At 26.3% G+C, this 26739-nt stretch overlaps 2 protein-coding genes across 2 annotated transcripts; one reads left to right on the top strand and one right to left on the bottom strand. All coding sequences in view use genetic code 6, as the record gives it.

The window, feature by feature from the left end:
* Positions 1-277: 277 nt before the first annotated feature.
* TTHERM_00028560 (ubiquitin-activating enzyme E1) lies at positions 278-24990 on the top strand (the record flags this gene model as incomplete). The annotated part of the gene is made up of 27 exons (XM_971759.2): positions 278-1055; positions 1320-1426; positions 1506-2201; positions 2257-2403; positions 2459-2685; positions 2745-3219; positions 3272-3943; positions 4219-6396; positions 6446-6766; positions 6827-11755; positions 11820-12059; positions 12125-12470; positions 12534-14175; positions 14243-15287; positions 15396-15813; positions 15881-16379; positions 16441-17575; positions 17636-17974; positions 18038-18551; positions 18637-19368; positions 19423-19956; positions 20032-20342; positions 20403-20730; positions 20787-21052; positions 21119-22690; positions 22754-23458; positions 23509-24990. The coding sequence occupies 27 exons, from the start codon at positions 278-280 to the stop codon at positions 24988-24990; spliced, it is 22638 nt and encodes a 7545-aa protein (XP_976852.2).
* Positions 24991-25600: 610 nt separating this feature from the next.
* TTHERM_00028550 (S54 family peptidase) lies at positions 25601-26500 on the bottom strand (the record flags this gene model as incomplete). Its single annotated transcript, XM_971758.2, has 1 exon — positions 25601-26500. The coding sequence occupies one exon, from the start codon at positions 26498-26500 to the stop codon at positions 25601-25603; it is 900 nt and encodes a 299-aa protein (XP_976851.2).
* Positions 26501-26739: the final 239 nt, after the last annotated feature.

Here is a 26739-nt window from a genome sequence, read left to right as displayed (position 1 = left end):
TTTCTTTTTCTTTATCAAAAGTGTTAATTGTTTGTTTTTTTGTTTGTTATTTGATGTAAAAACAATTAGAGAGCGCGTAAATAAATAAATAAGTATAATACAAAGAACAAATACATATATAATTATATATTTTTATTCACTTTTTAGAAATATAATTGCAAGGAGGATAAATTGTTATAGCTAACGTTAGTAGGATACAAAAAGCAAAAACATTTTTAAAAGCGAGCACTATTAAGCAATAAGCATTTATAATTTATACAGTAGAATATTAGCAAACATGAAAACAAGTTATAGTGAAAAGGTTATTGCTGATATATCAAAATGCTCTGATTTCACATATGATAGCAAAAATCAAGAATTAATATTTATAGATTCTTGTCTTTCATTAAAATCTATAAGAGTTATTGAGAATAGTGAGTCATAAATAATAAATTGGAAAGATGTAAATATTTAAATTTTGCATAATGGTTAATAAGATTTATCTCCTCAGCTTTAAAGTTCTTAAAACGTTAATTTTTTATCATCTTAGAAAGCAACTTAATTTGATAATAATGAAAAATAATAACAATCTATAACAAGCTAACCTGCACTAATTGAAAACCAAGGCATAGAATTAGACATTTAAGAATAAGCTAATTAATTAAATTATTCATCTGCACGCATGATACCATATATTAGCTAATAGACAGCAAACCTTCCTGCTAACTAATAAAATAAATTACTTTTTTCTAATTCAGGTCTTACAGTAACATGCATGGATACATCACCTTAAATAGCAATTTCAACAATAGGATTTTGTGAAGGAGAACATTTTTGGGAGTTTTATTGTCCTATTTACTGTTAAAAAATAGAAATGGGTATAATTGCTCCTTCCATATAATAGTTTCATTTAATCGAGTTCCATACAACAACTCCAAGACAAGTTACTTTTAGATTGAATTTCAATACATGCAAGCTTTCTACTTACTTAAATGGCAATTTAAACAATCAAAAATCTTAAATTCTCTCCTTCTTAAAACCCTTAAGCGACTAAAATGCAGTATCATCTGAATCAAGTATTTTTTTAGCAAAATATTACCATTAAATTTAAATATCATTCATTGAAATTTGTTTTTGCACTTAGTGCTTCGAATGAATTTGCTTGCTTTAATGTAAAACTAAAGCATATTACATAAATAAGTCAAGTCTAACTGAAAATAAACAAGATAGTTATTTTTTACAAAAAATAATTTTATTAAAAAATAATCAAAATGAATTTTTATTATTTATTTGATGTATGAAAAATAAAGTATTAATCATATTAATTTAAATTTTAATAGATTCCTAATAGATTATGTGGTTTCCTGCTATTAAGATGAAAGAGGTAGGAGTGAGTGTTATATTTAATCCCTTCGCATATGATCCAGAAAATCCTATGTCTGCATATGTAATAAATACAATAATCTGCTACTTTAATTTATTTAAAATCATAAAAAGTAAATTTTAAATTTATTTAATCTTAATAGAATTTCAGGCAACAGTAGAACTAACAATTATAGGAAAATAAAGTTAATTTAGATGAAAGCATGATAACAGAGGTTTTGTAGAGAATATAATAGCTTAATCTTACAATTAGAGAAAAGCGTGATACATAAAATAGCGAATAGACTAAAGATTTCAATGCAGATAGCGAAAACCAAGCATCTGATAAAAGTAAAGAAAAATAGATACCATATAACCAAATTAGCGCTAACATGAAAAATAATAATCTAGTTATTATTTAAAATGACAAAATCAAACTCATTAAAAAGGATGAGTCTGGATAATACCCTGTTACTAAATCTATATTTTATAATAAACCAAAAACTCCTGCAGATTACATTTATTTAACCTTAAATATTAACGACACTATCTTCTTGCTAGAAAGAGTAGATTGGGCTAGTTTAATAGAAGATAATTATTTAGGCTTGAAAGAAGTTCATTCATTAATTGAGCTGATTAAAATATCTGTTTCATAAGCTAATTTTTAAAATAAGTACATTTAAATACACTTGTAATTTTCATTAGCCAAGAAATGTGTAGATGCTTTAGGATTATTCTCTCTTCAATAATATAAAATTATTCATGAACTGCTCCATACTGAAAAGTTAGATCAAATTCTATTTAATTTCCCACTATAATCATCTTTGTATGGATCCTCTTAATTTAATTCTGATAACTAGGTAAGTTTTACAACTAAAAGAGAAGAATATATGTTATTTAAATTTTTTTTTATAGAGTAAATCTTGTGTATTTAAGGTGTCACAAACTTATGATAGCGTTATTGAATAAATTAGAATAATGCTGAGTCTTGATGAATAATTGTTTGCTATGACTCTTCATCAGGAGGCTAACTCCAAGCTTGCTCATATGTTTGCTAATAGCGTAAAATAACAAACTTTCAGTTTTAATAATATTTAAATTTACAATATAAAAAAAGCTTTCAAGAATATATAGCAGTTTTTGTAGACTTGGCTCTTTAATGAATTACACAAAATCTTAATATTCACCACTTGAATTGTCAGAAGCAGGATTGTATAACACATATGATACTTTATCAAGTTTAAGACACTTTGAATTTCCTTTTATTAAAATTGATTAGTTAGAAACATATAAAAAGAAAGTACCTCTCTGGCAAAATATTTCATTATAAATTCCTCATAGCAGGTACAATTTAAAATTTATATTAAATATTATGTAGAAAATTTTAATTAATCTAAAATTAGAATGATGAAAGGACAAACATGCTTAAATGTTCCACTCTATATCACAATTAATAATATTCCTTTTCAATAGCATATAAGAGCTAGATAATTGAATAAAGATAATAAGGATTAATGTGATTTTAATTAAATCAGAATACTAAGACCTAATAGATAATATACATCAAATTATATTTCCACTGTAAGTTCTGATGGATGTGTCAATGTTTGGAATACTGAAATATCTTTACTAAGGGTATTTGTTAGTGATTTTAAGAGAGATTTTGTTCCACCCAAATCTCTAAAAGGACTGCTTAGCACCAACGATCTCAAGGCAAATCTAAAAAATGTGGAAAGCGGACTTTTTTATGATTTAAAATTCCCTACTAAACCTCAAAATAAGCCAAGAGAGTCTAAATAGATCGATTAGAAAAAAGATTTTAAGAATTAAATAAAGGATATATTTTGTAAGCAAGTAGGTAAAAACCTTTTAGCATAAGTAAATATTTTATTTATTTAATATTGATAATTATGTTTATTTTATTTATTAGTAGGGATACGACTAAGAAATAGCTTCTAAAGTTATCAAAAATATTAAAAACAATGTGCTTGAAGATGCTGTTAAAGAAACAGAGAAAATAAAAACATAAAATAATTAATAAGAAGAAGAATTTTTAGAGTCTGTTCAAAACTCATAAAATGCTCCAGAAGAAGAAGATGATTAAGCATCTTAAGAAAATGAATTGGAATGGATTTGTTTGCAATGCACTTTTAGAAATACTCTCCCTGAGTTCTAAAATGAATGCGAAAATTGTTAGAAACCCAGAAGAACACAAACAAATTTAGAATTGCTAAAAGAAATAAATATTAAAAAGTAAAAATCGAAAGAGCTTTCTGCAATTGAAGCCATGAATAAGCTAGACTAGTTGATAAATTATAATGCGAAAGTTGCTAATGAAAAGCAAAAATTAGAGGAAAGTTAAATGATAAATCCTATGCAGCAGATGACTGTATCAATTACTTCAATAACATAAGAAAATAAATAGCCTTTAAATGAGGAGAAATCATATATCAGACCAGAGTGGGTTTGTCCTCAGTGTGATTAAATCGTGCAAAGATCGTAAGAAATATGTGACAAATGTGGCACACATGTACCAGAAGAATTTAAATGCACCTATCAAGAATATAAATCCCTCAAATAAGGAATTGAAAAAAAAATGAAGGTATCTTATAAAATCTTAATTAATTAATTCACTTTCCAGATAGAAATCAAACAAAAATTTTTTATTAATTTAATTGATTTTTTACATAAATATCTTTATGATTATTTAATTAAAGGGAAAATACAATAAATAAATAGTTTTACTTTTAAATTAAAGTTTTATGAAAATAAATAAAATATATTTTATTAATGTAAGATTTATAAAAGAAGAAATATCTTATTGAAATTTTATTATCAGAATAAATATTTATTTATTTATTTAAAAAAAAATAATAGGAAGAAATGGAAAAGAAGTAGGCTAAGAGAGAAGAAGATTTAAAAAACTTTTGTTTAGATGAAAATAGCAAAGTTTAAACAGGAATTATGATAAACTGTGAGCTAAGTAAAGTTTGCCCATTAATAGTAGGTGTGGGTATGAATAGCACTAAAAAAGATAGTGAGGTGCAGTCGATGTTGAGGATCAGAAGATTTGGATTCGATCCAAATTATTTAAATAACTTTTACAAGCTAAGTAATCTTACAGGCTAACCTAACACAAATTAGAATGGAAGTAATATATAATCTTCTAAAACAGTTATAAATTAACTAGATGGATCTGTTATTACAGAAAAAACAATGGGTAGTATAGAAGATTCACTATTTAGAAGTGAAAATAATAGGTAGGTAGTAGAGTCGATAGAACCACTTTTCATGAGCAATAACAGATTTTCAAATGACTCATCCACTCACCAGTAATCAATAGAGCAATAACAGAAAATAGTAAACCAAAAGAATGCTCTTTTCCATTAAGATTGGCTGGAATTAGCATAGCATGATATAGTTCTGAATGAAGAAAGAATCATAGATTGTGTTTCCTGGTGCATAGATTCAGATATTTAAATGGCTCATGATAGCATAATTAAGAATAAGGAAATGACCACCTCAAATTATAATTATTAAATGAATCACACTGGAGAACAACATCAAGAAACTCCAGAAAATCCTGATAAATTACCTTACATTTCTTCATCATATTCACAAACATCGTCACCTCAAATGATGGCTAGCTTAGAAGGCAGATAAAGCTTTGATAGATCATAATAAAATTTCTTATTAGATTAAGAAAGCACTAATATCAACAGCCTTAGAAAAGAATGGTTTAGAATAGTGCTTCTGACAGAAACTATGAACTAATCTATTAAAGTACATATTTATCGACTTGAAGTAGATAATATTAACCCTTACAGCAGCGATTCGATATAAATATCCATTCTAAAAGAATTCAAGGTAAGTGGTCCAGGATACTCAACTGAAAAGTCTCGCCTATTTATACCAGAATGTAGTTAAGTTGCTTTCCTCATAACTGGTAATTAGATAGTTAACATACCACTCAATCAAGAGGCCATCTAAGGAGCATCAATAGAAGCAAAATCGTTAAAAGGATCTCCTCTTTGCACCAGATTTGTAGGGAAAAATATACTTGCTACAGTAGATTCTCAAAATAATTTAATCTTAATGAGTTAATAACCACAAAAGAATTAAAATAGTTTTAGAAATTCTTCTACTTCCATCCATAGTATTCCATCAACTCCAATTTAATAGTCATTAAATGAAAAACCTTAATTTTTAACTCTTTCATTATAAATATAAGAAGATTTATGCTTGCATTAATAATACTCATCCAAACTAGATTAGTTTAAAGGAAATCCTTTGTTTCCATAATCTCCTCTAAAATAATAAAGTATCACTTAAAATTTATCTCATCCTGAATTAAATATTTAAGACCCAAAGTAAATAAATGAGCTTAAATCTTTACTGAATACATATCCTATTGGTTCGAATGTAGTACGAACAGACTAAGGAATATTAAAGAGCAGTATTTTCGATTCTTAGACTAAATTAAACGTTAAACATACGTTTTATTAGAAAGGATTTATTTATTTCACAGAGCCAACATATCTCAGCCATCTAACTATTTCTTTTAATTTTTAATTACAATAATTAATTTAAACAAGCACAACTTCAAACAGCTAGAATACTAAAATTAACTCTAATACAGACCTAAATATCGCATAAAATATTCTTAGTACTTCTATCAATCCTTCATTATTATTTTAATCTAATCTTAATCTCCTACCGAATTTTTAATTTATAGATAACACAAACCAACCAAACACAGCAATTCAAAAAAATAATCAAAAATTACTTAATATCCCAAGTTTACAAATTTTTTCAAATAATAACAATTAATAAAATTTCACAAGTAGTTTTAATAATATTTAATCTGATTATCTAAATTTGCCTTACAACACTGAAATTTTAGATGATCCTTCTCATTATATTAATAATTTAAATAATAAATTTCCTAGAAGTTCATTTATTGATGAAGGTGCTAATAATTAAGATTAATAATTTCTTCATCTTCCTTTAACTTTAGTCTACCAAGTAGGAGCATCCTAATCCATTTAATAACAAGTAATTTAAAATTTCTTTTTATATTTTTTATTAATCTTTTATTTTAAAGGAATCACTTATCACCTGCCCTAATAATGAAAGTTTTGTGACTAATTATGCCAAACCCTCTTTTACTTTTAGACATTTACATGAAAAGAGAATGATAATCGATTTTGTAGTAGTTCACTCTATAATTTCTTCTAGCAAAGGAGCCTATCCTATTGGCAGTGGATTAATTTTCGTTGCAGACAATATAAGTTTTTTTGATATGATAGATTCATTTCATGGAATGAACATGGCAGGTTATAATTAATGGAAATTATAAAGAAAACAAATAGATACTCCTCTACAGTAATGGGAACCTATTGGATGCTTTGAATTTGTTAACAATGTATATAACATATCAGTTTTGTTTTTATGATATTATAAGATTTAATTATTATAAAAATAGAAAGAAGTAATCAAAGTGGAAATGGATGTGAAAAGAGCTGCAAAATTTGTGCATTTATTACCAACTAATTTTAGAAGTTAACCTGAAGATTTCACAGGCTATTTTAAGTCAGGAATATTAGATATATAATATTTTGGTGTTTAGGGTTAAGTATTAGAGGAAGACACCTCATAAGACGATAATTATGTATTTTATGAAGAACTTAGTAATCAAAATTATATATGCGAAGCATGTAGGAACGAAAAGGATAGATTTCCAAAAAGCTAAGAATTCACTTAAGAACCTCAGTTTTTGCAATTCTAGCAACAATAAAAAGCAGAATTTATTTTTAATTAGCAAATTTCGACTGATGAATTGATTGATTCAGGAGTTATCAAGATTGAAGTACAAATTGAAAAAGATAACTCTTGGCATGAGCTAAACTCAAATAACATTCTTATCCTAAAAAGGTTAAACATTAATAATCCCTTAGATAATTATCCTATTTCAAAGCTTCCTAATTCTTTACCTTTGTTAAATCAAATATTAGAGTCTAAATATAATTTATTTCCCAGCAAAAGTCTAGATCTTAGAATTTCTCCAAAGATATTTTTTGAAAACAAAATTATAGCATTAAGAATTTAGTTAAATTAAAATGCATCAAATTTGATTTATTCAAATTTCTTTTAAAATAAGAATGTTGTTGATAGCTTTGTGCAATATGCTTTAAAAGATTTTTCTGTTGAGTGTTTTTAGAGCAAAGATGACTGCTTAATTAATTTAAAGAAAGAATAAATTCAAGAATATCGTCACACTCTCTTAGATCCTGAAAAATATGAATACTTGAATAAAAATATTATCAAATATGTTCTACTCTAAGCTCATAAAGCTAATAGCGCTGAAAGTGAAAATCATAAAGAAAGAAAGCTACAAACTTTAAAGCTACTCACTAAATTAATGAAAGTCGAAAATAGACTTGTGTAACTATTTTATAAAGATTTAGACTTAAAAACATTTATTGAGCTTATGATTTTTGAATTTAATGATGGTTGCTATGAAAGTTCTAGCTTCAGTAACTAATATACAGAAAACTTGAAGGAAGTATTTGAGTTTTTATATTAATTTAGAAGTGTTTTTACTTTTGCTTCAGATTTAGAGTAAGTTTTGATAGATTAAATATCTTCTAATATTTTTGATAGCAAAAAATACTAGGAAAACCTATCAAATAGTAAAAATTATGATTAAAAAGATCAGAAATAAGTTAATTAGAGAGGATTAAAGCGTTTCTTTTGTTTACTAAAGTGGTGTTCTAATATTTTAGGTTAATAAATATTCGATAAGTTGCTAGAGCTTTTACATAAAGTAACAATTTAATTTAAAACTCAGAAGAATATCAATTATTATTTACTTCGCTATGAGCATAATATTGCAGATTTTCTTTTTGAAAAACAATTATTTACAAATAAGTTTGTCTCGTAATACTCATAATAACTTTAATAGTCTTAGAATAAAAATTTCAATAATCTAAATAGCAATTAATAAATTTAAGGAGGATCATTGATGACCAATTCTATATAACAAGGCTTAAAAAACGAATAAGGGAATAAAAATTTTTCAAATTTGTTAAATAGTGATTTGGTAATTAAAGAACATTCTTTGGAAACTTCCTCTATTTAATATCCATAAATATCAGTCTAAAATGCCCTCAATTTCAATGAAGCAGCTTCAGCATCTACTTCTCTAAAATTAAATAAGGCACTTGTCAAAGATAAAGAAAAGAAATCGAATGGATAAAAAATCAACGAATTTTTGACTGATTAAATATTTGTTGGAGATAAACAAGATAATCAAGAAATATTTTTAACTTCAAAATAAAAATAACGTTTATTGAAAAGTCGTATTCACGCTGATGTGGATGGCAGCACTAATAAAATATATACTATTGATTTAATGAAGTATCATGACATAAAAAACATTCTTTTGACATTTGACAAAGTTTCGAGATCTTGTGCTGTAAGGATGAAAGTTTAAATTTACAGAGTTCATTAAAATTATTATTATGAAAATGGATTTGAAAAAGTTCTCATTTATTCTAATGATTATTAAACTTGTGTCACTAATTAATTAGCCGTGTTAAGTCATCAGCATGAATATCAAAATCAATATTTTAACCCTAATTCTTAAAATTTGAACTCTTTAGGGTTTAGCTATTTCGAAGGAGTTACTACAAGATATTTAATAGTTTAGCTTACTTTTGCATTCGTCCCATATGCATCCCAATATACTGATATAGAATAATCGGCAAGGATTGAAGTAATACCTGAAGTTTTTGGTGTTATTTCGTAAGATTAGAATATCAATACTCCTTTAAAATATTTCTAATAGCTTTTTGAAGGTAATAGGATAGAAGAATTAAAAATAATTAAAACAATATAATTAAACCCAGGTTTAAATCAATTTAAAAAAGTTTAAATATCATTCACAAGCTTTTATTTAGATAGCTTGAATTATTATGAGCAGTAAATTGAACAAGTTTTACAATAGAACAGCAAGAAAATACAAAATCTATTAGTATCAACTACTTAAGGGAATGTACTTGGTACTAATTTAACAAGTAGTGTTTATTTCAACTAATCATAAAATGCAGGTCACTTATTTAGTCCTAAATCAAACAAAAATAGTCTTAATTTAAGTGTCGCCAAAAATAACTTAAGCGTTTCATAATAAACATAAAACATTCCTAACATTTAACAAAACTCATAAAATCTTACTACTTCTAAAGCTAGTTAAAAATCTTTAAAAAAAACAAATGAAAGCTAAGAACTTGAGGAAAAGCTTAAATATGTTAGTTACAATTTTTTTTTCACATCTTCATCTGTATCCAAAAAGAAAAAAGAAAATAAATTGAATAGTGCTTAATCAAATGTGGAACAAAACAAACCTAATTCGGATTAAATTAAAACAAATTAAGAATAAACAAAACTTAATATTGAATAGAATAAGACAAACACTAATGAGTTAACTAAATCGATTAATATTTCATAGACAAATTTCTAACAGCATTAAAATGTGTCCTAACCACCAATGTTACTTTCATCTGCTTCTTAAATGCTATATCCAAACAGTGGATAAATGAACTTACAAGATGATGATTTGGACAATGATGATGACTTATTTAACATGATAACATAAAGTAAAAAGGAGGACATAGAAAGATTAGAAAAAGATGAAGTAAAAGAAGAAATAGGAGAGGATGATGAGGAATAATATGGAATACTTTCATCATAACTGAATAATGATATGCAATATGACATGAGATAAGATTTAATTAATTAAGTCCAAGAATTGTAAGATGAATTATCAATAAGGCTTATTAAATACCATGAAAAAGAGAAGCATCATAAATAAACTGTTGAAATGAGTAGCTCTAAAGTATAGAATGATCATAGTTAGAGTTTTCCCTCTTTTAAAAACTTTTCATTTTAACATTCATAATATAATGAAGAAAGGATTACGAAATTAAAATAAGAATAATTATAAATATAGCAGCTATGTAATTAAATTAGATAAATATAACTTTAATTGCTTAATTTAGAAGAATAAAATTAAGGTAAAAGTACTTCAGTATAAAAAAATAAGCAAAAACAATAGACAGATGAATCTAATTAATCTCTAGATTTTCTTGCATGTCTTACATATGAGCTTTGTTCTTTCCTTAAATATGATGAAAAGCTTATATTCAGGCTTATTCAAAAAGACTAAAAACTAATCACTGAAAATCAAATTTCAAATACAGGATTAAACTCAGTAAAAGAAGAAGATATTTAATATTAGAATGGCTCTCCAAAAAGCAGCAGTGATGAAAGAAAATTCTAAGATATAAATTGGGAAGATGATGCACAAGAGGAAGAAGAAAAAAAGCAGAACGATTAAAAAGGCTTGTAAGAGGGAGGGTCATTCCTTGTTAAGCTAAGCTTAGAATTATTTGATACCTTCATTGTGAATGAAAGTGGTTTGCTTCATAATGAAGTTAAAGCTTTCTTTTAAGATATATTATTAAAATCAATTAACAGGCTAGATATTAATAAAATCCTCAACTAAATAATAGAAAAATATTTAATTGAGCCATTCTTACAGAAGAATTTAAATAGTTATTAGTAGCACTAATCCATAGAGGCAACCATAAATTAATTAAAAGAAAGCGTCTTAAAAAATAATGGTCAGTTTTATTCTGCTTCAAAAATAATTAATATAGTTAACATTTTCAACATTGTAGATGTGAATACATTTTTCTTAAAGCTGAAGGAAAAGCAAGAACAAACTGAATTATTTTTGAATACCTAAGACAATTAACAGTAAAATGGCTAAGTTTCAAACCCTAGCTCACAGAATTCCTAGAAACTTCAAGAGCTGCTGTTATATGTATGGAGCTTAACTTCAATGCTTAAAAATGAATACCTGAAGATTTAATTAAGATAGATATTTACCTAGCAAAGAAATTAGTAGTTTATTTAATAGTAATAATAATTATTTGAAAAGTAGTTGAACGAAGACGACCTCAACAATTAAGAGAACTGTCAAGGATTGTACATTTGCTAAAATCTCATTAGATTTTTGTTATAAAATTCTAGCACTATAGCTGAAAAAGACATATCTTCTTTGCTTACTCATTTGTTTGATTTAATGCTTATGATTATCAATTGTGTCCCACTTTCACACATTTCTAAAATAACATAGCTATTTTTTTCATCTAATATCACAGGATTAACAAGCGCAACTAAAAAATAAGAAGAAAAGTAGTAAGGAATACCTCTTCTTTATAGTATTTTCTTCAAAGCAATGTCTTTAAACCATTAACCTTTGCTGCAGGTTTTAGAAGTATTTATAACAAATCTAGTTTTTCCTAAGTAATTGGAGAACTACTCAGAACTAACAATATGTTCAACTCAGGTAATTATTTATTTATTATCAATAAAATTGAATTAATCTTATAAATTACTTAAATTCATATTAGCCTTTAGCGAAAATATAACTAACAGAGGAACTTGATAAATATTTAGAGACTTAGTTGTAAATACTTTATCACTTATAGTAAATGATAGGATATTTGCTAGATTATCCTAAAAACTGTAATAGCTCCAGTCCATACACATAAGTAATATTATCATCAAACGCAAAAACACGACTACCTCTTAGCAATTGGATTGGTCATCTGAAATTCCTACTTTAAATACTTTAAAACTCATCAAAGAGTGTAAAATTGTTTGTTTAATCTACTTATATATTTAATTTTACAAATATTTTTTTAAATAAATATAGATTGTTTTAATACATAAAAAAACTTAAAATTCTACATCTAAAAAAATGTAAGAAATATAAAGAAGAAAAACATCAATTTCTTCTAGGAAAAGCTCTTTAGCTTCAAGAAAAAATAGTTGTGGGTTGGATTAATTAGATCATGCACCTACTAATTTAACAAGATCAAAAACTACTCCCCCTAATAATGATTTGCAAGTTTTTAACTTATAATCCAATAGCAATTAAATAACACTAGAAGAATATATCGATCATTGCATATTAGACAAGTAGTTGTTAATTTAGACAAATATTGCATTAAAATTAGTTGATCTTTTGAATCCAAAAGAAGAATAGCCAGAATAAAAAAGTAATTTTGCATTTATAAAATGGCAATTAAATGCTAAATCAAATTATGTTTAAATAAAAATAGAAATTGATGAGGTTGAAGAAGAAGAGTTTGAGGATGACATAAACGACGCAAGCCAAGAAGCAATTGATGATAAAGAAATAAAAAATTTTTATAAGTTCTAAAATAACATATAAATTTGGGGGCTTATCATGAGCACAGCAAGCTTATTAAAAGGATAAATATTATAAGAAAGCAACATTTATACTAATTTATTAAATTAATATTTAAAATCATCAGATGAAGTAAAGTCAATCTATCTTAAAAGTTTTCTTAATTTAACAAAGACTATTCTCTAATCAGGCTATCAGATAAAAGAGTTTTGTAATGACCTCTTTGTAATAATTTTTAAGATAATCTTCAAAAAAAATTCTTCTCATTCCAAACTACTTGGCTACAAAAAAGATTCTGCTAACTCTTCATAATTTTCAGAATCACCAGAATAACAAAGAAACTAAATTTTAAACAGTAAAAGCTTTATAGAGGATTAGAATCTCTATTATCTTGTTAATGGATTACTCGAAATTCTTCTGACTAAAGAAACTCCAGCACCTGAAGAATTCTATTAAGCTCAACACTAACAAAAAGAGTGGAAAAACTCTTTTTGCAAATTAAATGCAAGGGGAGCGGCTAGACTATTTATTGGAATAAGCAAATTCCTCGTTAGATAATTAAATTTTGGTGGAGTGGAAGGTGTTCATATGGCAGATGAGATGATCATATCTAAATTACAAGTTGCAGATTATATATTAAAAATCTTACTCTCAGCTGAATCTTCATTCTAGCATCTAGCAATAGTTGAAGCTTTAAGCAATTGGAATTTAGTAGAATTTTTAAAATCTTCATATTCAAGATGCATCATTTGGTATTTTTTCAATAAGCCAGATGAAGTGATGAAAGGAGTATCTCCAGCTACTATTTTAATAAAATCTATAGGAAATCAAGTATTAAAGCTCTTTACTATTGCTGGTGAAAAGTAAAATATAACAGAGATCTGCATTGAACTTCTTTTTAAACACTCAATGATATTTTCTAAAGCATTATTTTCTAATATCCCTAAATTAAATGAATAGTAAAGTGAGTTTGGAACAAGCTAAAATATTTCATCTGCTTCTCACATGCATTCTCACTTTTCAAACCTCCTTCCTTTTTCTAATCAGCTTCAAAATTAGGATATTAGTGTATTCAATCTGACTAATATGTCTATTACAAATTATAATGCTCTAATACTTGCTACTAGACAAAGTAAAATATTTTAAGAACTGCTCAACCTTTGGATTACAAATGATTCACTCGCTTAATTTCTAACCTTCAAAATAAACGGATTCTCTCATCTTTTAGACATAATAGGTCTTAATTCTTTTAATTAGGTTCAAAGCTTAAACGATTAAAGTAAAACTTATTAGTATAGCTCTCTGAATGAAATAAATACAACAAATATGCCTATGTTTGGAAATGAAGATTCTTTATTTGTAAATTAAAATGTGTTGAATTATATTTCAATAATTTAATCTGGTTCTGATAAATAATTGCCTACATAGTCTAGTTTGAACAATTAAACGATTTATAATCCATGGAATCAATACACAATGTAAAATATTTCATCTGCTCATAAAATCCCTCCTCCTTCACTTTAATTTGGAAGCTCTTCATTTGCATTAATCAAGTAAAAAATTAATTATCATCTTTTATTACTTAACTTATTATATTTTTCATAATTAATTAAAAACAAGGAATCCTTAGCTCGCTCCTTTTAATAACGGAGATAAAAAAAATCTTTTTTTCCATGATAGCGCATAGAATTTGAATAGTCAAAATAATTCTCATATTTAAATTCAATAAAATGTAGCATTAGCACCTTTTATGACTTAAGGATCTGGTGCAAGTTCTTTTGAACCAGCTGGATTGCTATTTGGTAATAGCGAGATACATGAAAACTAAAAGAGTAGCTTTATTAAATATTAAATACAACATCCATCTTATGTTAATAACTTTAATGCAACAAACAATAATTCTTTGAACTCCCATAACATGAGCAATAGCAACAACTCAAATTAATCATTCCCATAAATGATGAATAATCCTCTTTTTAGTAAACTTCCTTCTAACTTGAATTTTTAAAGTACAATAAATAATGGAATTAAGAGCAATCACTCTATAGTATCTCCTGGGGTTATTTCAAATACTATCCCTTAGCTACCACCCATTCCTCCTATGTAATACAATAACTATAGTAATAATACTATAACTCCATAAAATATAATTTAAAATAACTAAAATCCCTTCATCAATTAGTAAATTTACACTAGCTCTAGTAGCAGTGGAAATAACACTATTAACTTAAATCCTTTTACATAAAACTTTTACCAATAGTATCCTACTATTCCTCTTAGCGATCTTAACGATTCCGATATAATAAGCTTAGCTAATAATTTATAGCAAGATTATTTGTAATAAAAATCTAAAATATACGAAATGAACAACCCTTTGAGAACAAATGTTACAAATCAAACTGTAGACCCTCTTTAATAACTAGTAGAAATAGAATGCTGTAATTAAATACAACTTATCCCTTTGATAGGATAGAATTTTCAAATAGCTTAAGGCATTCAAGATTGGTCCTATAGCAAGAAAGGTTGCAAGAATAAAATTGCAATCCATCTCCTCTCTGGAAGCTAACATTAAGAACTTTAAGTTCTTTTAAAATTAAATAAAACAGTTGAAATTAAAAAATTTAAGATTGGATTCAATTGCTAGTCTGTTGAACAATCAGATTCAGTAAATAAAAAAATTAATTTTTATTTTCTCAACTAAAATTATTTCTTTTAATTTTTAATATATTTTAATCCATTGTCTTCTTTTTTTAAATACTTTATAATTAAATAGCAAAAAATTATTGGAATACCAAGCGGAGTTATTGTAGAAGGAGGCTTATCTGAAAGCAAATTAGTCCCTTTAGGTTTCCTTCATTAAATTAATGATGATAAATACTTGAATTTCGGCGTTAAAGTATTTGCTAAAAATTTTGCTAGAGTTAACGATGAGACTGGAAATATTGATAAATGTATTAAATCTTTGTCATCACCTAAGGTTAGCTATATTAAATTAAGAATTATTAGACCTATTATCACTCTTATTGAAGACTCTTCTTCTTTTGTAAATAAACAATTTGGTAGTATAGCAATATCAATTAATTTCCTATCAATCATTGGCTATTAAGTAGATCACATAGCCTCAAATTTGTCCTAATTTATTTACAAGATATAAACAGACAGCGCTATATAAATCTTAGGAAAATTATGTGGTAAATTATGATTAAATTTTTTTATCAAATAAAATTGTGATTAAATATTTATTTTTTATTTTTATAGCTGAAGGTATGGGATTTGACAAGACCATATAGTCTATTTCGAATGATAAGCAAATAATTTAAAAAATAAAAGACGGATTTGAGTGTGTAGAATCTTTAATTTCTCAATATGAATAGCCTATATCACAGCTTTTGATTTGTATAGCTTTGAACAATGATGAATTTGCAGATTGGATATTTGATTATCTTCTTGATTCAAGTAGAAATAAAACTCCATTGGCAAAGCTCCTAACTGAAATAATAATATCTTAAAAGTAACAGTACAATGACAAAGTGTTATCTAACAAAGCTTTGCCTCGGGTCGAAAAGCTTTATGAATACATAGTTAAGCAGATTAAATAATATTTGGAGAGTAACCCTACTGATAAAGATATAGAGGTAGATGCAGATGGTATTTTGTCTCTTTCAAGTATTTTCCCTTTTGTTGATGCATTAATAGCTGCTTTAAGAATTTCGTATCCTCATCCAAAGATGAATCAAAATGAGAAAGAAAAATATCAGTAAGTTAACTTATAATTTTTATGATTTATTTTTAATTAATAAATTTAAATTAAACAATAGAGTAAAAGAAATTATGAAATTAAGAGTAAATATAGAAATCATATAAAGTCTAATTTCCATCTATTTAAAGTGTGTTAAGTAGAAAGCTGAAGGTTTTTCAAAATTAAGTATAAAATTACTGGTAAGCTTGTTATATTTACCCCTGCCATTTTACTGTGATAATTAGGAAAATTTGATTAAGGAATCTCTAAACTTAATTTGGGATTCACTAATTTAGAAAAAGTAATATTAACTTACAGAATTAATGGTTGTCTTAGCCTACGGAGGAGATTAATGCCAAAGATGGTTTTTAGAAGACAATCAAAATCATTTTAAATAATTAATTCATAATATTAATCAAGAAATGTCCTTAGCTTCTTCAAATGAAAAAAATACATAAAATAATATTTTACAATCATAAAATCTAAATAATCAAACTATAACAAATTCTAAGAAAGCAAAAAGTCTTTTCAGTATATTGTGCGCTATATCTAATTCTCAAGAAATTTAAAATTTGCTTATATAAACCTCACCTGGAAACAATAGCTCAAACAATACTAACTAAATTCCAGAGTACATAAAAATATATTCATTGATGAAGCTCAAAAAATCAGAAAATATATTTTTTTCCTCTACTTCTTCAATAGGATCCTCAAGTTATAGATTACTCTAAAATTGGGTTGACTAGGAGTTTTTGCAGTTATTTGTGGAGTTTTTGAAGAAAATATCCTACAGTAAATAAGAGGTGATTGATTCAATTGTGCATGGTCTGATTGAAGATATTAAAGAACTAGAACACAAGAAAGATCATCTATTTGTTAATGATTTACTTCTTCCTATTTTACAATCTATCTAAACAGTCCCTATGTGCTTTCATGCATTTGATTCCCTTCAAAGAAAGTGGCTAATTAATCCTATAAAAGTATTAAATCATCCTTATTATCTAGCCAAATTTTAGTAGTCATCAAAAAGTAAAGCCTAAAAAAATATAGATAAATTCAATACTAAGTTATTTAGTCAAGAATAAAAGTAAGTCTTTATGAAAACATTGAAAAAGTTCACACTCGATACAGGCCTATACAAAAAAATTAAAAAGTATGAATGGATTAAAGAGGCAACTTAAGAAGTAGATAGCTAATCATCATTGATCAATAAAGTAATTTAAATTTCCTATTCTAAAACTAACAATTTATTAAAAAAATAAATATTCAAATAGTTGGAAAATAAAATCTTAAATAATCCTCCCTACATAATTGTAATTGAAGGTGTCAATAGCGGATAAAAGTGTTTGTGTGGTGTTTTTAGCAGCTAAGCCATTTAAAAATCTTCACTGGAAAGCACTTTTAATATATCAAACGGAGATGATTGCTTTATCTTTTACTATAGTGAAAATTATCAAATTCATTTCAGAGTTGAAGGCAACGATTTTGGGTAATTAGATGTTTCTCCAGAAACAAGTTTTTTAACCTTCAAATATAGAGAGCTTGATCGCATATATTTGTCATTCTCAGAAGGAAGCTCCAGTTATGTTGATATAAATATGTTTGATATGAAAGTAATAAATTTTTCAAAAATAAAATTGTTTATATTTATTTTTATATTTCTGAAATTTAAAAAGCCTATCGAAAACAGTCAAAATATTCCTCACGATATTCCAAACGATTTTTCTTTCATAAAAGCAGAGTATTGGGTTTTAAGACCATAAACAATCGAATTAAGTGAAGATAGGAAACATCCTTTTAAAATGGAAAATATGTATGACATTTAAAATACATAACACCATCTGTTTAACAGTGAATATTACAAACCTGACAATGCTTACAATTTTTACAGATCTCCTGCTGTTTACCATTTCCCAGAAGATCTTACTTTGCAACAGGTTATAACATAATTAAATGTCCCAGGTTTACAGGTATCCAAAGAAGTTCTTTAGCAATTCTCCTTCAATTTAAGATAAAGTGCTAAATTTTTTTCATGCAAAGATAACATCAATCTTAGAAGCCTTTACCAAGAAATAGATAAGAATTCAAATGGAATTATAGACTTAGAATATAATGTTGATTAATTCTTCCAATAAGCTCCTAAAATTCAATAGCTATCATAGCCTCAATAAATAGAATAATAAAATTTAGGTATATTTTTATTTTGAATAAAATATGATTTAAAAAAAATTGAAATTGAAAAAAATTAACCAATTTTATATTATTTTTTATTTAGATAATCAAAAATAGAATAAGATAATTGATGCTTTTATAGATTAGAAAGGATTTAAAACTATTATATCTGTTATTAAAGAATAGCTAAATAGCTGGAATAGTAAAACAAGAGCTAAAAAATGGTTAGTTTATGTTCAAGAATTAAATACATTCTCTGTTCTTCCCAACTTCATTTATGAGTTTATGAAGAAAAAGGAAGGAGTGAATATACTTTTCCAACTCTTATCTGGATCTCTAGATTCTTCAAACGAATTAAAATCAGAAAAATAAGAAGATAATAAGATGCATTAAATGAAATAACCTTTACTAGATGGGCTCTCTGAAGATTACCCAATCACAAAAGCATTTAAAAAGAGTTATTACAGTTAAGAAAAGAATAAAGAAGACTTTGAGAAAAACAAATAATTTGAGGAATAAGAAAGAAATGCAGTTTAAAATATTTATGAAATTCTTTCATAATTATTCTAATAAGATAAAGATAATCATAAAATAAAAAGTATTGCCATAGAAAATAATATATTGTAGATAATATTTGATAGAATTTCTTCAGTTTCCAAGGAGAAACCTCGTAAATTCATTGAAAATACTCCTGCCTAAGATAAAAAGTTGAGCGATGATGATAATAAATTAAAATTAGACTCTCCTATCCTTATTATGGGAGTATAAAGAACAGGATAGGGAGAAAAAGATGAAAAATCTCGCTCTAATTAGAATGTGGACAAAAAGAAAAAGGGTAAATTTTAGTATAATTTATTTTTCAATATTTATTATGATATTTAATTAAAAGGTACTGGATATGCTTCAGATAATACTGGATAAAACCAAAAGTGGAATACAAGCGAATATGTAGAGATAAATAAATCTAGAAATCAGCTTCTTCTAAGTTTGATGAAAATATTATAAAGCTTCTTTAACTTTGAAAGCTGGAGTATTCCAAATAAAGTAATTCATTCTATCTGTGAAAGTAGTCTTCTTCCATTATTAGAGAGCGCTTTTAGGAGTGGCTCTTTACTTGAAATATGTAAAGAAAGTTAATTGATGATATAATACTTGCAGCTCATAGAAGTGATGTCCTAAAATAAAAGTTTGATTAAATGTCTCATGAAACTTGACCAAAGATACCAGCCTACATAGACTGAAAGTATAAGTGAACTTCTAAGTAAGCTTCGTACTACTGCAGAGATATTCTTAAATTGCATCAAACCAGTACAAATATAAGTACCTGAAAGTACAGTTAAATCTTCAATATCTATATAAAAAGACATGCTAGCTCAATCAAATGCTAATTTATTAAAATAATGGGGAGCTGATAAAGACATATGTAAATATTTTGGATTAATTTAGATCATTAAAAATTAAATTTTTAATTAAATATTTAAATTATTATCAAACTTAGTGAATGAAGAAAAGAAATTTTAAAAAATCCTGAATGATTAAGAAGAAGGCAATCTTTAATCTTAATAAGTTGCTACTAGTATAATTTAGGTGCACGAGAAATTAGATTAAGCTATTCAAGAATTTAATGAACATATTCAAGAATCAACCTCACAAAATTTTTCTAATTTAGATCAAGAGTAAGATGAAGGATAAGAATAAATCTAAAAAGTATAGCGTGTTTTAGAATTACCTTTGAATGTAAAGTATAAAATACTGTTAGAAAAGCTGAGATTCGGATATTTTTCTATGAACAACAATAACTTAAACACAGTAAAATACCTTTTAAAATAATTAATTTTTGAATTAATTTTAAAATTAACATAAAAATAGTATAATCATCACTACTAATAGTAAATCATGCAGAACTAAAATCCATCATAGGTTAAAATGGTTAGATTAGCATAAGAAATTGCAGATATGGCTAATTCTTTACCAATTGATCATACAAGCAGTATATTTGTTAGATGCGATTCCAAAAGAGTAGATGTCATGAAATGTATAATCATGGGTTCCTCAGGAACTCCATATGCTCATGGTGCTTTTTTATATGATATTTTCTTTGAAGACTCTTATCCTAATACATCACCAAGAGTTAATCTTTAAACAACTGGCAACAATAAAGTGAGATTCAACCCAAATTTATACAATTGTGGAAAAGGTAAATAAAAACAATGTTAAATCTCATTTCATTTGAAAATTATTTAAAAAAAATAGTTTGCCTTTCTTTATTAGGTACTTGGAAAGGATAAGCCAGCGAAAATTGGGATCCAAAAATAAGCACTTTGCTTTAAGTTTTAGTCAGCCTTTCAGCTATTATCATGAATGAAGACATTTACTTCAATGAACCTGGGTATGAAGGACATAGTGGAACTGAAGATGGAGATAGAAAAAATGAAGCTTATTCTAATATTGTGCGTTTTAGTAATATTAAATATGCTATGATATAAACCATAAGAAACCCACCTGAAGGTTTCGAAGATGTAAAATTTTATATAATAGAGCTATGAAAAAATTATCTAATGCTTTTATAATTTTTATATTTAAAGGTAATTAAAAGACATTTCTATCTTAAGAAAGATGAGATCTTAAAAGAATGTGAGGGATGGATAGAAAGAAGTACAAAAAAATAAGCAAGTTATGTTGGATTGGTCAGTGATCACAACCCTTAAATTTGTTAAGAATTCAAATAGCCAAATAAATATACTGAATAACTCAAGCTAGCAGTTTAAGATTTGAGGCAAGAATTAGAAAAACTAACTCCTCCATCTTCAATAGAAACTTAAGAGGAATTAGCTAAGAAAAAAGCCAGAAGCCAAAAACAACATGAAAAGAAATAAAATTTAAATAAATAAAATAATTAGAAATAAAATATACCAACAGCAGTTTTACACAATGCTTTAGACGATTTATAGTAACAAGAAATACCTATAAAGAATAATAAAATTAATAAATAAGAAGAGATTGATGTAGAAAGTGAAGAAGTAAAAGATAGATGGTCAAGATATATTTGCGCTATGGGTATAGATGCTGTAGCTAAATAGAGTAAATGCAACATTTTCCTGAGTGGTTTAGGACCATTAGGAGTTGAGATTGCAAAAAATATTGTTTTAAGTGGTGTGAAAAAAATGACTTTGCATGATAACCATATCGTAAATTATAGAGACTTAAGTGGACAGTTTTTCTTAAAGAAAGAATGTGTTGGCAAAAACAGGGCGGAAGCTTGCCTATAAGATATATAACTCCTCAATCACTATGTTCGTGTGGATACGAATGTTAATTAGGTTAATGCAGATACTTCAACATTATTAGAAAAGTTGTATTTATAAGATTATCATGTAGTAATTATAACTGAGTGTTATTCTTTAGATATCCTTACAGCAATCAATACTTTTTGTAGATCTAGATCTATTAAATTTATATACACTTAGGTTTAGGGACCTTTTGGTTTACTCTTCAATGATTTTGGAGATAATTTCGAAGTAATTGATAAAAATGGTGAAGATCCTGTTGAATTAGTTATTTAAAATATATAATAAGTTTAGGCTGGTGAAAAAAGCAATAAACTTAAAGTAACTTTATTACCTGGCTTTAAGCACCCTTACGAAGATAAAGATAAGGTGATTATAAAAGAAGTACAGGGTATGCAAGAAGTAAATAACTAGAGTAAATCAATAAATGACTCTATTTTCGAAATTGAAACAATAAACTCAAATAGCTTTTATATACTCACAAATAATTTATACTCACCATACTAAGGAAGTGGAGTTGTTAAAAATATTAAAACTCCAATTTATCTTTCGTTTTAGTCTTTAAAGCAATGTATTTAGGCAAATAATATGGAATATTTTGATGCAAATATGGCTTCTCATGATTTTGAGAAAATGGACACCATACCATATCTCCACATTGCATTTTAAGCACTTTAAGAATTTATCCAAATAAATTTCAGGTATCCTCACCCATGGAATTAAAAAGATGCTTAAACTATGTTAGAAATTTCTAAAAGTCTTTATGGTGCATTTGACATTCCATAGAAAGAAGATGAAAAAAATAAATTAAAATTTGAAGAATACATAAACAAATTCTCATTTACTGTATCAGGAACTTTTCATCCTTTGGTAAGTTTATTTATTTATCTTTATAATTCTTTTGTATTTAAAATATATTAAATTTATTAATAGTGTGCGTTTATGGGTGGATATGTTTCTCAGGAGGTAATTAAAGCTATAACAAATAAATTTGTGCCTACAAAATAACTCTTCTTGACAGACTGTATCGAAGTTTTACCAGATATAAACTGGAGCGATAAAAAATCTTCTGAAGAATAAATTAGTAGATTGTAAAGTTAATTTGAAAATGAAAAGGAATTTGAGGTATAAAATGAACTGTAATTAAAAATTGTAATTGGTAGCGAAACTTCTGAGAAACTTTCTCATTGCAAACTCTTCATGATAGGCAGTGGAGCGATCGGCTGCGAGCTCTTAAAAAACTTTGCTATGATCAACCTTTGTACTGGAGAAGAAATTCCAGAAAGAAATTTGAGGAAAGGATAACTAACATTAACAGATCCAGACCATATTGAAACTTCTAATTTAAATAGATAATTTTTATTCCGTGAAGAGCATTTAAGAAAACCAAAATCTTCTACAGCAGCACAAGCAGCAATTAAAATGAATAATAAGCTTAAAAACCATATTGTAGCTTGTTTGGATAAAGTCTGCGAAGCTACGAAAAACATCTTCTCTGAGGAATTTTTTGAAGATTAAGACATAGTGGCAAACGCTCTAGATAATGTTGAAGCCAGAAGATATGTAGATAAAAGATGTGTTTCTTCTAAAACTCCTTTACTTGAATCTGGAACTCTAGGACCAAAAGGACACGTTTAAGTAATTATATTAGACTGTTTTATTTGATTAATATATATTATTTCATTTAGGTTATCATTCCTTATAAGACAGAGTCATATGGAAGTCAGTAAGATCCATAAGAAGAAGGTGGAGATATTCCTCATTGCACTCTAAAAATGTTCCCTGAAGAAACTTTACATTGTATTGAGTGGGCTAGAGATAAATTCGGAAAAATAATTACTTTAAAGCCAAAAATTGTATAAAAAACTCTAGATGAGATAGAGAATATCAAAGAAGGAAAAATTAGCTGTGAAATAATTAATTTGAGAAAGACTCTAAAGGCACTAAAAAATAGACCTCTTTCATTTGAAGATTGCATAGAATACGCAGTTTAGAAATTTTATAAGTTATATAGAAACAATATAAGATAACTTTTATATACTTACCCTCTTAATCATAAGAACAAAGATGGCAGCGATTTTTGGAAATTACCAAAAAGAGCACCTTTCGAAATTTCATAACTGGATGAATAAAATCCTCTTCACAGAGACTTCATAGTTGCATTATCTGTAATGAGAGCAAAATCATTTAATATTCCTTATCCTTAGAGCTTTAGGTAGCAATCAGAAAAAATATAAATTATGCAAATAGCTATGAATTGTAAAATTGCCGATTTCTAACCATCAGATGAAAAATCTACTGAAATTAAACAAGAAGTCAATTAGGAGAACGATAAAACATAAGAATAAGCTAGCATTAATTAATAAGAAATTAGCCAGATACAAACAGAAACTAACTAAAATAATATAAATGAATTAAAATAAAACTAAATTATTTCAAATGATGAAAATCCTAATTACCTTATAGAGTAAATCCTACTTTAAAAGTTAAATCTATAATAGTAAACTTTTATGCATTCTGAAGAATTCGAAAAAGATAATGACTCTAATGGGCATATTGATGCCATCTATGCCATGGCAAATCTTAGGTCCATAAACTACTCTTTAACTCCTATGGATTGGATTAATGTTAAATTGAAGGCAGGAAAAATTGTGCCAGCGCTTGCAACCACAACTGCAGCAATTGCTGGATTGCAAACTATAGAATTAGTAAAAACATTAAAGAAGGTAGATATATGCAAAATGAAAAATGCTTTCCTGAACTTGGCTGTACCTTCTTTATAACTTACTGAACCAGCAGGTCCTCCCTCCTTTTAGATTACTAAAAATTTAAAAGCAAGTATTTGGGATAGATGGGATGTTTGGTTAAATAAGTAAGATAGCCTAAAAAAATTATTTAATTACTTTGAAGAGAAGATGTAATTAAGTCCATTTAGCATTTTAATTGGAACAGACCTCATATATTCTTTTACAATGAATACTGAAGATAAGTAATTTATACAAGATAGTACATTTTCTGAGGTGCTTAATAACAACAATTAATTAATTTTAAGCGAAGCTAAATATATAGATCTAAATATTTTATTCACAGAATTAAATGGTAATCAAATTCTTCTGAACACTCCTTCTGTAAGACTATTTTTCGGTGTTAAGGAAGAAAAACAATAATGAATAAGCTTAGTTAAATAATATAACAAAAATCAATAAAATTACTTTAAATTAATTTGTATTGTACTTAATAAATTATTCAAACAAAAGAAATTTATTAAATCCTCTTTTTTAAATGATTAATATTTTATTTTTTCCTCTTCATAAATTGTTTAAACTCTTAATTTTATTAATTTCATATAAAAGTATGACTCGTATGAATCACTAGTTTTAATACTTTGTATTATAGGTAGTGGTAGGAAATATTTTGAAAAATTCAATGTATTTTCTGATAATTTTCCGTTCTTCAATTTTAAATTTTTGAAAACATTTCTCAAAATTTAATTAAGAAAATAATGAAGTTTTTTTAAGATTTTATTTGTTTGAAATTAAATTTTATAAAGTAATGAAAATAAGTAAGTAGATAAAATCTAAATAAAATCTATTTTTATTAAAATACTCAAAAACAATTAAAAAAAATAATTTAATAAAATGTATATTATACTTTTAAAAAATAATTTCCATATTTAGTTTGTTTGATACTAAGCTTACTTTTTATTTTTTATATTTTTATTAGATTAATTCATAATTTCTAAATAATTATTTATTTATTTATTTCGCTTTCATATTTTAATCATATTATTTTAGGAGTTCTCATGAAAAAGAATGCTAAAGTACCGCATACTAAGTAGAAAATTATTAAGAAAAGGGAAAAATAACGAGAGCATTTATTATTTTCATTTTATTATTTTATCTTTGCTATATAGCTGTCATTAGAAGCGTACCTATTATCATCTGCTTCTTCGAAAACTCCAAATATAAATAAAACACCAATTAAAAGTGATCCAACCATAGCTAGAGTGTCTACCAAAGTAAATATATAACCTAAAGTGAAAATAGCAGTTAATCCAAACATCAAAATCATAAGCATTTAGGTTCTCCCTGATCCAGGGTAATCCCATTTATCCCATTTAATCAAAAGAAAGCCAAATAACACACCTAAGAAAGATGCAACGGGATTTGTTCCATCAACCCCAGGACTATCGCTCATGAGGCAACTAACTAAAGTTCCACTATATCCTCCAATTATATAAATAAGAAACATTTTTTTAAAACCTATCAGGGCTTCTACATAGCTACCAAAAACAAGGAGACAAACCAATGATACTAATATATGCTTAAAATTAGCAAAAAGGAACATACTTCCTATAAAACGCTCAAATTACTTTTGATATATAATAAAATATGGATATTTTTATCCAAAATCAAAGAGAGCCTTCTAATTAGGAGTAAAAAGTTCTCCATTATTATCTATTCCAGCATAATAAAAGCATCCTATGTAGATTGCAATATCAATTAAAAAAATCATGAAAGTTATGGATTTAACAGTTAATCTTGGACAGCATGATATTATAATCATCTCAGTGAAGCTTTCCAATCTTGGGTGTTTAGTGCTGTTATTAAAGTTAACAAAAAAAGGCTAATCTCCTATTCTAAGCTTTTAACGTTTCTAAAAGTAGTTCTCAGACATCATCAATAAACTGTTTTTATTTCTAATTTGTATAAATGAATTAATGTTTTTAAATAGTAAAGTTATTATTAAAAAATAAATCTTTTGGTTTCTAAGGCTTTTTCAAAAATTAAATAAATACTATTCGCTTATGTCAATAAATAAATTAATATTATTCAAACATAAAAAATCTTGATTTTTATTTTCAGTGAAATAAAATTTATCTTAGCATAGGATAGCAAAAAATTAATAATAAAATAATA

This window comes from Tetrahymena thermophila (assembly GCF_000189635.1).
Source record: "Tetrahymena thermophila SB210 genomic scaffold scf_8254667, whole genome shotgun sequence".
Lineage (NCBI taxonomy): Eukaryota > Ciliophora > Oligohymenophorea > Hymenostomatida > Tetrahymenidae > Tetrahymena > Tetrahymena thermophila.
This window is presented reverse-complemented; position numbering and strand designations above follow the sequence as displayed.